Genomic DNA, 13,230 nt, shown 5'->3' with positions numbered 1-13,230 from the left:
TCTTCAAATACTTAAGCAACAGATACAATGTTAAGTCAAAGGTATCCTTTTCCCAGAGAAAACCAGGATTCCCATGTTGATATGTCCGAGCTTCTCGAGCATATTCATCTATTTCTTCAAGCCATTCCTGAGTCCATGTCTTCCAGAGCCTTTGATCCATGTGTAGCACCAAACCCAGTCACACAGAATTAGGAAATTCTGCCTCTGAGCTACAAGATTCAATGGCAATACTGTGCCCTTTCTTCACCGAAGGAGTGGTAGGAAATACAAAGATGAGTAAGTCACAATCCTGACACTCAAAGGGTTTCATGGGACAGACCCATGCCCAAGAACCGTAACACCACGTCACGTAGAATTTAGAGGAGCATGAAAATGGGTTCAAACAGCCAGGCATAGTGGTGCCCTCCTTTAATCCCAGCACTGGGTAGACAGAGGTAGGAGGTCACCATGAATTTGAGGTCAGCCTGGGACTACAGAATGAGTTCCAGGTCAGCCTGGGCTAAATGCGACCCTACCTCAAAAAACAAGCCAAGTGTTGTGGCGCACGCCTTTAATCTCAGCACTACGGAGGCAGAGGTAGGAGGATCGCCATGAGATCGAGGGCAGCTTGAGACTAGGCAGTGAATTCTGGGTCAGCCTGGGTTACAATGAAACCTTACCTCCAAATGCCAAAAAACAGAAACATCAACAACAAAAATTGGTTCAAGCAATGGTATAGGTACGTTGTAACTATATAAACCTTACATTTTTCAAAGCTTTTTTTTCAAATATGGCCTCACAGTAACTTAATGCTGTGAAGCAGTCATTGTAATTAGTTATCTCCTCAATCTTCACCCACTCTGGCCCAGGATGATGGGGAACTCCCTTTGTAGAACCAGGCTGGCCTGGCTGGAACTCAGGGCAATCCTCCTACCTCAGCTTCTGGGAACTAAAGGTGTGCGCCACCACACCAGGGCCCGTCCTCCGTTTATTTATTATTTTCCTTGAGATTGAGGGTGGAGGGGGTCTCACTTTGTTGTCCAGACTCCATGGGCTCAAGACATCCTTCTGCCTCTGCCTCCCAAACAGCTGGGACTGTAAGGATGGTGTGGAACTCGGCCTGGACTGCTTGGGAGAGAGCTGGGAGAAACCCCCGCAAGCATCCAGATTCCTCATCCATCAGTTCCCACCTGCGGTCCTTCCTCGCCTGCCTCAGGGGCACAGCAAGCTTGATACTCCCATCTGGCTTCAAGTGGCAAGCTTCGGTGAGCAGAGCAGAGCCGCTGGGTGCGAACATTCTGGAGAAGTGTACCTACGTGGTCCACAGCCATCAGGGCCGCTGCCCTCTCCTTCCCTCCCTCGCCCTGCCCCATCCTTCCCCCATAGAGGCTTAAAAATAATTGTGGCAAGGACTCCGTGTCCTTTCTCCTGACTGTACCTCATCTGTGCGCCACCCTCAAGGTCATCCTAGACCATAGAGTGCGGGGGGAGGAGGGGATCAGAGGGAGGGCAGGCTAGGCCACCTGGATGTTGGGATCCACAAGCCTCCCTCCTGTATCCGTTCCCTACCTTTTGATCTTCCTTCCTCTCCTATTTTTCACTACTTTTCCTTGCTCCCAAATTAGCCTTCTCTTAACCCTGCCCTACCTTCAAAAGCCACGAACAGAGCTGGGGTGGTGGCGGCGGCGCACGCAGGAGGTACCTGCCTGCAAAACCAAAGGATCTAGGTTCGATTCCCCAGGACCCACACATAAGCCAGATGCACCAGGTGGTGGCACATGCATCTGGAGTTCGTTTGCAGTGGCTGGATGCCCTAGCGTGCCCACTTCTCTTTTTATTTTTATTTATTTTTATTTATTTGAGAGTGGCAGAGAGAGAGAGAGAGAGAGGGAAGAGGATAGTGGGCGCGCCAGGTCTGCTTAGCCACTGCAAACGAACTCCAGACACGTGCGCCCCCTTGTGCATCTGGCTAACGTGGGTCCTGGGGAATCGAGCCTCAAACCGGGGTCCTTAGGCTCCACAGGCAAGCGCTTAACCGCTAAGCCATCTCTCCAGCCCTCTTTTTATTTTATTTTATTTTTTTCATTTTTCGAGGTAGGATCTCATTCTAGCCCAGGCTGACCTGGAATTCAGTCTGTAGTCTCACAGTGTGGCCTCGAACTCACGGCGATACTCCCACCTCTGCCTCCCGAGTACGGGGATGAAAGGCGCGCGCCACCACGCCCGGCTCCACTTCTCTTTTTAAAGAGAATCCTCTGTGAGTTCGAGGCTCAGCCTGAGACTACAGAGTGAATTCCAGGTCAGCCTGGGCTAGAGAGAGAGACTCTACCTTGACCCCCTCCAAAAAAAAAAAAAAAAAGCCATTAAAAAACCCAACTCTCTTGGACCGGTGTGGTGGCGCACACCTTTCATCCCAGCACTCTGCGAGGCAGAGGTAGGAGGATCACTGTAAGTTCGAGGCCACCCTGAGACTACAGAGTGAATTCCAGGTCAGCCTGGGCTAGAGACCCTGAGACCCTACCTCGGAAAACCAGGGGAAAAAGAAAAAACAACACAAAACTTTCCCCACCACTATACACCAAAGCAGCCCCTCACCCCTTTTCTCTATTCCACTTAACTGTCTTTCTTTGCACATTTTTTTTTGAACTTGGCCGAGCAGGCCGGCAAGCTGTCTTTAGACCACCCATGAAAGAGGAGAGTGGGGGAGAGCCCAGGGCCTCGGTCCCCTCCCTGGTGTGCAGCGGGGACGCCGCTGCTCCCCTCGGGAGGCCGGGCTCGGGCCGGGTCCCCTCGCTCCTTCCCCGGGGCGGGACGGCGGACACGAACTTGAGTTTCACCGTGGAGAAGGGTAGCTGACTACTTGAGAGTCCCAGTCGTCACCCATCAGCCATCCCTTGGCTGAAGGGAAGGTGGCACAGGGTCCCCCAGTCTCTCACCCGACCCCCAAACTCTCCTACCCTTGGAAACGCAACGACCCCCAGCCCCCGTCCCCCGTACTCCAATGCGGCACATGGGAGGAGGCTGAGTGACCGATGACCGATGACCGATCCTGCAACTCCATCCCGGGCCGAGAGCTCCGGGGCCGGGAGCGTGGGGGGCGCAGGGTCCCGTCCCCACCCCCACCCGCGCCCGCGGCTCCCGGGCTCCCCGCCCTCCCTTCCCTGACCGCCGCCCCCGGCGGCCGGCGCGGGCGGTGCAGCATGCGGCAAAGCTCTTTGCATAAATTATGCTCATGACGCAGCAGCTAAAAAAATCCAAGTAGCAGAAGGAGGGGGAAAAAAAAGGTGGGGGGGGGGAGAGAGAAAGGGGGGGGAGCCGTGGAAGTGTGGGGGGGAGAGAAGAAAAATATCTACCTGGCCGCCCCCCTACCCCCGGCTTCCCCTGCCCGCTTCCCGGCCGTGCCCCCTCCGCCGGCGCAGCCCACCGAGCCCCCTTGGGCAGCGCCCAGCTCCGCCCGGGGGCCCCCCGGGGTGGTGGTTGGTGGGGGGGGGGGGACGGCGGCGGGTCCCGACCGGCTTCCCGGGCCGAGCCGAGCCCAGCCCAGCCGCACTGGCTTCTTTGTCTGCGGGCGGCGGCCGGCTCGGCCCCGGCCCGGGTCCCCTGGCCCGGACGGTGAGATGAATCTGTAATCGGTGACCGCCCGGCACCCGGGGCGAAGGCGGCTGGGGCTCGGGCTCCGGTAAGTAGCGGGGTCCGGGGCGGGGAGGGGTTTGCACGGAGGGGGAGGGGGCCGGGCAGGGGAGGTTTCGGGTTTGGTTAATATGCAATGCCCGTAATTAGCATAATTTATATATTTATGATAAAGAGAGGGAAAAAAAAAAAAAGCCGCGGGGCCGGGGCGGCGGCGGCGGGATACGGCCCGGGCGGCGGGCAGCAGCCGGGAGCGGGACGGCGCTCGCCGCCCACCTGGGGCCGCGGAGCCCGGGGGAGGCCGCCGCCCTCGCCCGCGCCGCCCGGTCTCCTCGGACCCGCGGGGAGCCGCCGCCTCCCGGGGACGCGCGAGGGGTCCGGCCCGGCCCCCTCCCCGAGCCCACCCTGCAGCCCAGGTGCGGTTCGGAGCCCTCGGGAGGCTCTGGCGACCTGTCACCGTCCTCTTCCCTGACCAGCCTAACCCCAGACGAGTGCTCGGACTCCGGCTTCGACACCTGGGTGCAGTTGCTGGACCCGAGTCTGAGGAGTGGTGGGAGGGTCGCCATCGAACGGAGCGTGAGCACTTCATAAATATGTAATCACGATATTAGTATTAATAATGGTCGCAGAATGGGCCCAGAATGTGCTCCCGGGACATTTGCACCTAGCAAGGCCCAAGGAGCCCCAAGAGTGCCTTTCAACCTCCACTTTAGCTTGGAGATCACCAAAAACCTTCACGGAATAGCTTCCCCAATGGACAAGGAGAAATTAAAAAAAAAAAAAAAAAAAGCTGTTAGGAAGCTTTACGAGGCCAAAGACCAGAGGCTCTTTGCAGAGCCTCGTTTGCTTTTCCAGATTCCTTGTTCCCAAGAATGGAGATATATGTATGTATACATACATACATACATACATACATACATACATACATACATTCCTCCTCCCCTCATTTTGGTATTCTAAGGCAGCCAACATTGACTGTGGGGGACAGGGACTAAGGACCTGTACTGCATTAAAAAATTATATTTTATGCTGGGTGTGGGGGTGCACGCCTTTAATCCTGACACTGGGAAGGCAGAGGTAGGAGGATCACTGTGAGTTCGAGGCCATCCAGAGACTACATAGTGAATTCCAGGTCAGTCTGAACTAGAGTGAGACCCTACCTTAAAAAAAATCATATATACACACACACACACACACATATATATATATGTAATTTTTATTTATTTATTTGAGAGCGAGAGAGAGAGAAAGGCAAGTAGAATGAAAGAAAGACAATGGACACACCAGGGTCTTCAGCTGCTGGAAACAAACTCCAGATGTGTGCATCACCTTGTGCAGGTGGCTTACCTGGGTTCTGGGAAATAGAACTTGAGTCCCTTGGCTTTGCAGGCAAGCGTCTTAACAGCTAAGCCATCTCTCCAGCCCATGTATTGCGTTTTGGTTGAAGTCTGGAGATACTACACTTTAAGAAAAGTGCACACCTAGCCAGGCATGGTGGCGCACGTCTTTAATCCCAGCACTTGGGAGGCAGAGGTAGGAGAATCGCCATGAATGAGTTCAAGGCCACCCTGAGACTACATAGTGAAGTCCAGGTCAGCCTGGGCCAGAGTGAGACCCTACCTCAAAATAAATAAATAAACAAATAATAGGAACATAATAGTTTACATTCTATGATCCTTTGTAATTTAAAGTGTTTTATGTAATGGTCTACTTCAGTTAAATAATAGCAGTAGCTGGGTGTGGTAGTGCATGCATTTAATCCCAGAACTCAGGAGGCAGAGATAGGAGGACTGCCAGGAGTTTGAGGCCATACAGTGAATTTTAGATCAGTCTGGGCTAGAAAGAGACCCTACCTCAAAAACTAAACAAACAAAAAATAACAGCAACAACACTTTTATAGTGTTTGCGTGCAAGGCCTTATTGTGTCTTCCATAAATATTGCCTGTTTCAAGCTGGGCATGGTGGCACAAGTTTGTAACCCAGCATTGAGGAGGCTCTGGCAGAAGAATCTTGATTTGGAGGCCAGCCTGGGTTGTGTAGATAGACTGTCAAAAAAAAAAAATGTGTATGTGAAAGGCCTTGATCCTATGTCAGTGGCTATCATACTTCAACAGGTAGGGGTGGGAAATCTGTGCTGTGGGGCAGAAATGCAAAGAGGTGGACCGACAGGCAGAAAACTTGCCAGGCTATGATCCTTTGAAGATGAGGATGGTCTTCTCGGAACCTAGACAAATAATGCTTGCATACAGGAGAGGGCGCACTAGAGCCACCGGCCCAAGAAGTAGCAGGAAGAAGGGGCTTTGGCCTCTTGCCTTTACTGAAGATGGAAATGTGATGGCAAAACCTGACTCTGTGGGAGGCTGAAGCCACCATTTGCTGAGATGAAAATGGCTGCATGTCCTTGGAGCAGATTTGGGCTGGAAATTTGGAGTTTCGGGTTTTTAAAAATATTTTATTTTTATTTATTTATTTGAGAGAGAGAGAAAGAGAGAGAGAGGCAGATAGACAATGGGTGCACCAGGGACTCCAGTCGCTGCAAACCAACTCCAGACACATGCACCACTTTGTGCATCTGGCTTATGGGGGTCCTGGGAAACCAAACCTAGGTGGTTTGGCTTTCCAGGCAAATGCCTTAACCACTAAGCCATCTCTTCAGCCCTCAAGTGTTTTATTATTATTATTATTATTTAATTAATATATTTGAGAGAGAGAAAGAGGCAGGCAGAAAGAGTGAGTATGAGTGTGCCAGGGTCTTTTATCACTGCAAATGAATTCCAGACTTACTTGCCACTTTGTGCGTCTGGCTTTGCATGGGCACTGGAAAATAGAAATTGGGTTGTCAGGTTTTGCAAGCAAGCTTCTTCAACCTCTCAGCTATCTCTCCAGCCCCTGTCAATTATATATATATGCAAGGAGAAAGAGAGAAGAATGGGTGCACCAGGGTCTCCAGCCACTGCAAACTCCAGATGCATGCACCAACTTGTGCATCTGGTTTACGTGGGTACTGGAGAATCAAACCTGGGTCCTTAGGCTTTGCAGGCAAGTGCCTTAACAGCTAAGCCATCTCTCCAGCCCATTTTATTTATTTATTTGTGAGGGTGGGGGGAATGAGACAGATAGAGAGAGAATGGCCATACCAGGGCCTCCAGCCACTGCAAAAAAAATCCAGACACATGAGCCACCATGTGCATCTGGTTTACATGGGTTCTGAGGAACTGAACCTGGGTCCTTTGGCTTTGTACACAAGCGCCTTAACTGCTAAAGCCATCTCTCTATCCTGGGTTTTTTATTTATTTATTTATTTATTTATTGAGACAGGGTCCTATGTTGTTCAGGCTGGCCTGGAACTTCTGATCCTCCTATCTGTACCTCCCAAGTAAGGAATTTGGTTTTAACATGAGTATGAGGTGATAGGAGCAGTGGTCAGTTGAATAGTCTGAAGTTACTGGATACCGGATGGGGTCCATGCTGACCATTTTGGTTTGGTTGTTGTCAGCCTGGTGAAACCACTTGGGAAAGGTAGCATTCAGCTCAGGTCTGACAGTGGTCATCAGAGTTTTTTTTGTTTTTTTTTTTTTTAAGTTTTTTGAGGTGAAGTCTTGCTCTAGCCTAGAATTCCTTATGTAGTGTCAAAGCAGCCTCATAATCTGAGATCCTCCTATCTCTGCTGGGATTAAAGGCGTGCACTTCCACAGTGGGCCGAGTGAGCTTTCCACCCTTCTTAAGCACACGCCTTAGTGACTGGATACTGCTGCCTTCCTCTGCAGGGTCTCCTTTGGAACAGCAATTCTTCCTGCGAGAGGTATGTGTCAACATACCCAAATGCACTATAATAGACCATGCACACCTTTCCTTTAAGTTTTACAGTTGCCTCCTATTTAAATCATCAAGTGACTTGTCTGTATATCACAGCTTTGATTGTTCATCTCAGTTCCCAATCAGAAGTGGGGATGAACTGTCAAGTTCTCTGAAAAATTCATGGAAGGCTTCATGTAATAATACTAAATCAGAACTGGACATGGTGACGCATGCCTTTAATCCCAGCACTCGGGAGGCAGGGGTAGGAGGATCACCGTGAGTTAGAGGCCACCCTGAGACTCCATAGTGAATTCCTGGTGAGCCTGGGCTAGAGTGAGACCCTACATCGAAAATCCAAAATAATAATAATAATAATAAATAAATAAATAAATCAGCCAGGTGTGGTGGCACATGCCTTTAATCCAGCACTTGGGAGGCAGAGGTAGGAGGATCGCCGTGAGTTTGAAATCAGCCTGAGACTACATAGTAAATTCCAGGTCAGCCTGGGATAAAGTGAAACCCTATGTCAAAAAAATAAACAAAAAAAGGGGGGTGGGGAGATGGCTGGAGAGATGGTTTAATGGTTAAGGCACTTGCCTGCAAAGCCAAAGGACCTAGGTTTGATTCCCACGTAAGCCAGGACCCACGTAAGCCAGATGTACAAGGTGGCACATGTGTCTGGAATTCATTTGCAGAGGCTGGAGGCCCTAGCATGCCCATTCTCTCTCCCTCTCTCTCAGTCTCTCTTGCTCTCTCTTAAATAAATAAACAAATATTTAAAGAAAAATACTAAATCTAAGAGAGAGAAACATCACCAAGGAATGGAGCTGGAGCCCAGTGAGGTAGAAAGATGCTCAACAGTTTTCCAGAAAAGTCCTATGTACCATATGCCCACCCTGTCCTACCTGAAAAAGGAAGTCTTGTTTACTGGTTTTTCAACTGATCTTGAATGGCTGGCCCGGCCCTCAAAACCCATTCTAGGAGTGATGGAGAAGGAAGAGAAGAGAAGGAACCTCCCCTAGCTGACCTGGGCGCATGCTGCCAAGGGGAAAGATACTAAAACAGCAGTTCCACTCCTAGATCCATACTCAAAAGAATTGCAAACAGGTGCTTAAACAAATTGTATGAAAATATCCAGATTATTCACAACAGCCAAAAAATAGAAACAGCCAGGCAGGGTGGTGGTGCACATACTCTCGAGGCCTAGATAGAGCACTGTGAGCTCAAGGCTAGCCTAGAGTACACAGTGAATTCCAGATCAGCCTGGGCTAGGGTGAGGCTACTGCAAAACCTAAAAAGGAGGGGGGAGACAGGTATGGTGGCACACATCTTTAATCCCACCTCTTGGGAGGCAGAGGTAGGAAATTCCAGGTCACCCTGGGCTAGAGTGAGACCCTACCTCGAAAAACAAAAAACATACAAAAGGAATAGAAATCCCAAGCCAGGCATGGTGGTACATGCCTTTAATCCCAGCACTTGGGAGGCAGAGGTAGGAGGATCTCCATAAATTCAAGTTCATTACCATCCTTAGATTATATAGTGAATTCCAGGTCAGCTTGGGCTAAAGTAAAACCCTACCTAGAAAAAAAAAAAAACAGAGAGAGAGAGCCCGATGTGGTAGCACATGGAAGATTAAGAGTTCAAAGTCATTCTCAGCTATGGTACATAGTGAGTTTGAGGCTAGCCTGGGCTATATGAGCTCTTGTCTCAAAACAGAGGGAGGAAAGAGGAAGGAAGGAAGGAAGGAAGGAAGGAAGGAAGGAAGGAAGGAAGGAAGGAAGGAAGGAAGGAAGGAAGAAGGGAGAAAAGAAACAAAAGAACATTCAGCCAATGAAAGAATGAAGTTCGGATACATGGATGAACCTCAAGAACATGATATGAAATAAAAGAAGGCATTATATTATTTCATTCTATTTGTCTCTTTATTGTGGTTTTTCAAGGCAGGGTTTCACTCTAGCCCAGGGTGGCCTCGAACTCATGGTAATCCTCTCACCTCTGCCTCCCAAGTGCTGGGATTTAAGGTGGGTGTCCCTTTGCCCAGCTTAATTCTATTTATATAAAATATCTAAGATAGGCAAATCCACAGAGAGAAGATTAGTGTTTACTAGGGGGTGGGAGATGGCAGTGCCAGGGGAGTGCCCACTAATGGGCATGAAATTTCCTTTCAGGTTAGTGGTGTTCTTGGACTAGAATTGTTACTGTTTGTACAACATTGTGAATGTACTAAATCCCACTTCACTGTACACTTTATTTTATTATTATTATTATTTTGGTTGTTTGTTTGAGACAGGGTCTTAATCTGGCCTCAAACTCCCTAGATAGCCCAGACTGGTCTTGAATCCTGATCCTTCTGTCTGTACATCCCAAGTGCTAGGATTACAAAGCATGCCCTCACCCTGCGGGAATGTGTACTTTGAAATGGCTAAAATGGGAGCTTGGGATATGGCTCAGTGATGATCATGTGCCTGGTATGTATGAGGACTTAAATACAATCCCCAGCATCACAAAAGAGAGAGAGAGAGAGAGAGATTGAGAGAGGAGCAATACAGAAATAAAATGATTAAACTGGTGAATTTGGATTCTGGTCTGTTTGGTCTGCTATAACAAACTACTGAATTGGGGATTTTGTAAACAGCAGCTCACTTTTCATGGCGCTGTAGGCTGGGAAGTCCAAGGCAAAGACCCGTGTCTGGAGAGAATCTTCTTCCTCATACAGAATTGCCTTCTTGCTGTGTTGTCATATGGTAGAAGGGACAAAGGTCTCTTAAAGGCGTCGTCACCTTCCACAGCTCCCCACCCCCTTAATACCACCACTTTGGAGGTTAGAATTTCATCATATGAATTTGGAGGGGGATATAGGCATTCAGACAATAGCAGAATTTCACCTCAATTTCAGAAGAGGTGAGGCAGGGGATATAACTCAGTGGTACAACACTTGATTAGCATGCTGCATGCCCTGAGTCCAATCCCTAGCATGCCAAAGACAAAACAAAACACAAACCTGAGAAGAAAAAGGAGGAAAGAAATGGAAAGTTCAGGAATGCAGAACATCTATCTCTTTGAGCTTAATTTTCTGAGCTGTAACATGGTGGTAATAATGTCCTGTTACCCCCCGCCCCCAATCCTTGAGCCAGGCATGGTGGTACACACCTTTAATCCTAGGCAAAGGTAAGAGGATCGCTGTGAACTTGAGGCCAGCCTGGGACTACAGACTGAGTTCCAGGTTACACTAGGCTAGAGTGAGACCCTACCTTGAAAAAAAAAATGCCCGCGCCCATTCCCCAGCCTCAGGGGATCAGTTAGTGTTACATAAAACACCCAACTCTCAGGCACCAAAATATTTATTGCCAGTTACCCTCTTTCCTTACAGATGGCTAACTTTTGTCTTGTATCCCCCTTTATTATTTTATGACTGCCTTGTGTCTCCAGCCAGACAACCTGTCCTCACATGGGGTTTGCCCACTCCTGCTTGAGGCATGTGACAGGCTGTTCCACCACTGAGCGTGCCCACCTCCTGTGCACAGGCCACCGTGGCCGGTCCTTGAGCCACTGCTGAAGTCACCTGAGAGCTTATTCTGTGGACTCCTCCCCCAAATCCCACACCTTGACGGTTGTTGGGGGAAGGGTCTTGAGAAGTGCATTTTTAAGGAGTGCATATTAAAGTGGGTTTTTTGTTTGTTTTTTGACCCCCCCATTCCCCCCACCAGGGTCTCGCTCTAGCTCAGACTGACCTGGAATTCACTATGTAGTCTCGGGTAGTCTCGAACTCATAGCCATCCTTCTACCTCTGCCTCCAGAGTGCTGAGATTAAAGGTGTGCGCCACCACGCCCGGCTCATATTAAAGTTTGACAGCAGGTCAATTTCTGTCTCTGTCATCTCTGGGAATCTTGTCCAGGTTTCTCTCCCAAGAAGCACTCTGATATAACAAACACTCCTTACCTTTGACTTTCTGAGGATCTGTCAGAATACCTTGCCATTGGACGGGGCACACCTAGGGACAAATCCCAGGCCAACCATTTATCACCCTATGCACAGATGTCTGGCTCTTCCTGGGTGTGGGTTATGGAATGCTGTAGAAAGTGAGACTCTTTGAAGTTCTTGGAATCCTGCTTCGTCCACTTCTCCACATACTCGGGAGAGCCTAGCTTCTCAGCCCTCTTAACCATTCTGTTTTGGGCTTTTCTAGATGGTCTGGAAATTATACTTCAGTGTCACATCAGCCTTTGCTCTTCTAATCCCATCTTACCCAGGATGCACTAGGTGTGGGCAGGCGCCCACCCAGCTGACACTGGCCATGGATCCTGGAGCCCGGTCTGACTCGTCTCTGACAGTCAATGAGCAGGTATCTTCTGGGGTGAGAAGAGAAGGGAATGGCAATGGATTGAGGGTGGTATGGGCAAGAAAGGAGTCTCTTCACTGCTAGTTTCTTACCAAAGTTCATGGTTATTTCACAGGTTCAGAGGGAGTGGCCAGGTAGAGTTTCTCAGTGTCTGAGACTGGATATTTAAGCAATGACTTGAAAATTAAAATTAGAATACACAAATATGTATAGTATACACAGGGAAAGGTTTGAACATCAGGTAACTTATTTTTTAAAATATTTTATTTATTTATTAGAGAGAGAGAGAGAGAGAGAAACAAAGGGCATGCCAGGGCCTCCAGCCATTGCAAAAAACAAACAAACAAACAAAAACTCCAGGTGCATGTGCCAGCTTGTGCATCTGGCTTTACATGGGTACTGGGAAATTGAACTCGAGTCTTTTGGCTTTGCCGTCAAGCACCTTAACTGCTAAGTCTTCTCTCCACCCCTATGCTTTCTTCTTGCTCCTATGTATTTTCTACATTTTTCTGCAATGTGCATTTGTTTTTTATGTCATTTTTCAAAAGAGGAAAACCATTAAAATCCCTTGAAGCGTAACTGGAGTGAAGTCCCTCATAAGTCAACTTTGAGTCAGCCAAGGAGAACTGCTCTGGGATTTATTTCACGCCTGTTCTTTGAACAGGTCACATTCTCATCTTTTCTAGCACAGGCTCTGGCTGGATCCAATTTTCAGTCTTTAGGGGTGGCTTCAGATACAGGCTGACACAAAGCTAATGCATGGAAATAATCTCTGGTTCTCTTTTTCTCCCTCTCCTTCCCCCTCTCTCTCTCCATATATACATAGGTTTTTTTTGAGGTAGGGTCTCACTCTAGCTCAGGCTGACCTAGAATTCACTATGTAGTCTCAGGGTGGCCTTGAACTCATGGCGATCCTCCTACCTCTGCCTCCCGAGTGCTGAGATTTAAGGCGTGTGCCACCACGCCCAGCTTTCCTCAATATTTTTATTGAGTTATTTGAGAGAGAGAAGAGGTACAGGGGGAGAAGGAGAATATGGGCACAGTAGGGCCTCCAGCTGCTGCAAACGAACTCCAGACGCATGCACCTCCTTGTGCATCTAGCCTACCGCTGTCCTTTGATTTTGCAGGCAAACACCTTAACTGCAAAGCCACTTCTCCAACCCTAATCTCTGATTCTTGAAAGGCTAAAGAGCTAACTGTAGAGTGTGAGCAGAAGACCCAGTGTTCTGAGGAGGCCCAGGGACCACCTTCACCACAGGGACATGAAGACTGTCCTTGCCACCTGAGTATGCCCACAGTGGGTGTAAGATCTATAGGATACCAGGAGCAGGGCAAAAGGCAGGAGAAGCTGCACATTCAGTATTCCTGACACTTCTTTCAGGAAGTTATATTGCAGGAAAATTCTGGTATCCTGAGTCTAAAAAGTTATTTAAAAAAAACGTTATTCAGTGGGCTGAGGAGATGGCTCAGTGGTTAAAGGTGC

General features: G+C 48.9%; 1 protein-coding gene across 7 annotated transcripts in view; it reads left to right on the top strand.

Moving 5' to 3' along the window:
* The first annotated feature begins 3,514 nt into the window (after positions 1–3,514).
* Pou6f1 (POU class 6 homeobox 1) overlaps positions 3,515–13,230 on the top strand; it is a 32,132-nt gene continuing 22,416 nt past the window's right edge. For 2 of the 7 annotated variants that reach the window (XM_045152160.1, XM_045152163.1), the window contains exons 1-2: positions 3,528–3,658; positions 11,595–11,750. In XM_045152160.1, the coding sequence (XP_045008095.1) occupies positions 11,595–11,750 (156 nt within the window). In that variant the 5' untranslated portion in view covers positions 3,528–3,658. Of the gene's footprint in view, positions 3,659–11,594; positions 11,751–13,230 lie in introns of all 7 variants that reach the window. The other 5 variants (XM_045152162.1, XM_045152164.1, XM_045152159.1 and 2 more) reach the window with 5 other exon arrangements.

The sequence above is a fragment of the Jaculus jaculus genome, chromosome 6, assembly GCF_020740685.1.
Source record: "Jaculus jaculus isolate mJacJac1 chromosome 6, mJacJac1.mat.Y.cur, whole genome shotgun sequence".
Classification (NCBI taxonomy): domain Eukaryota; kingdom Metazoa; phylum Chordata; class Mammalia; order Rodentia; family Dipodidae; genus Jaculus; species Jaculus jaculus.
This window is presented reverse-complemented; position numbering and strand designations above follow the sequence as displayed.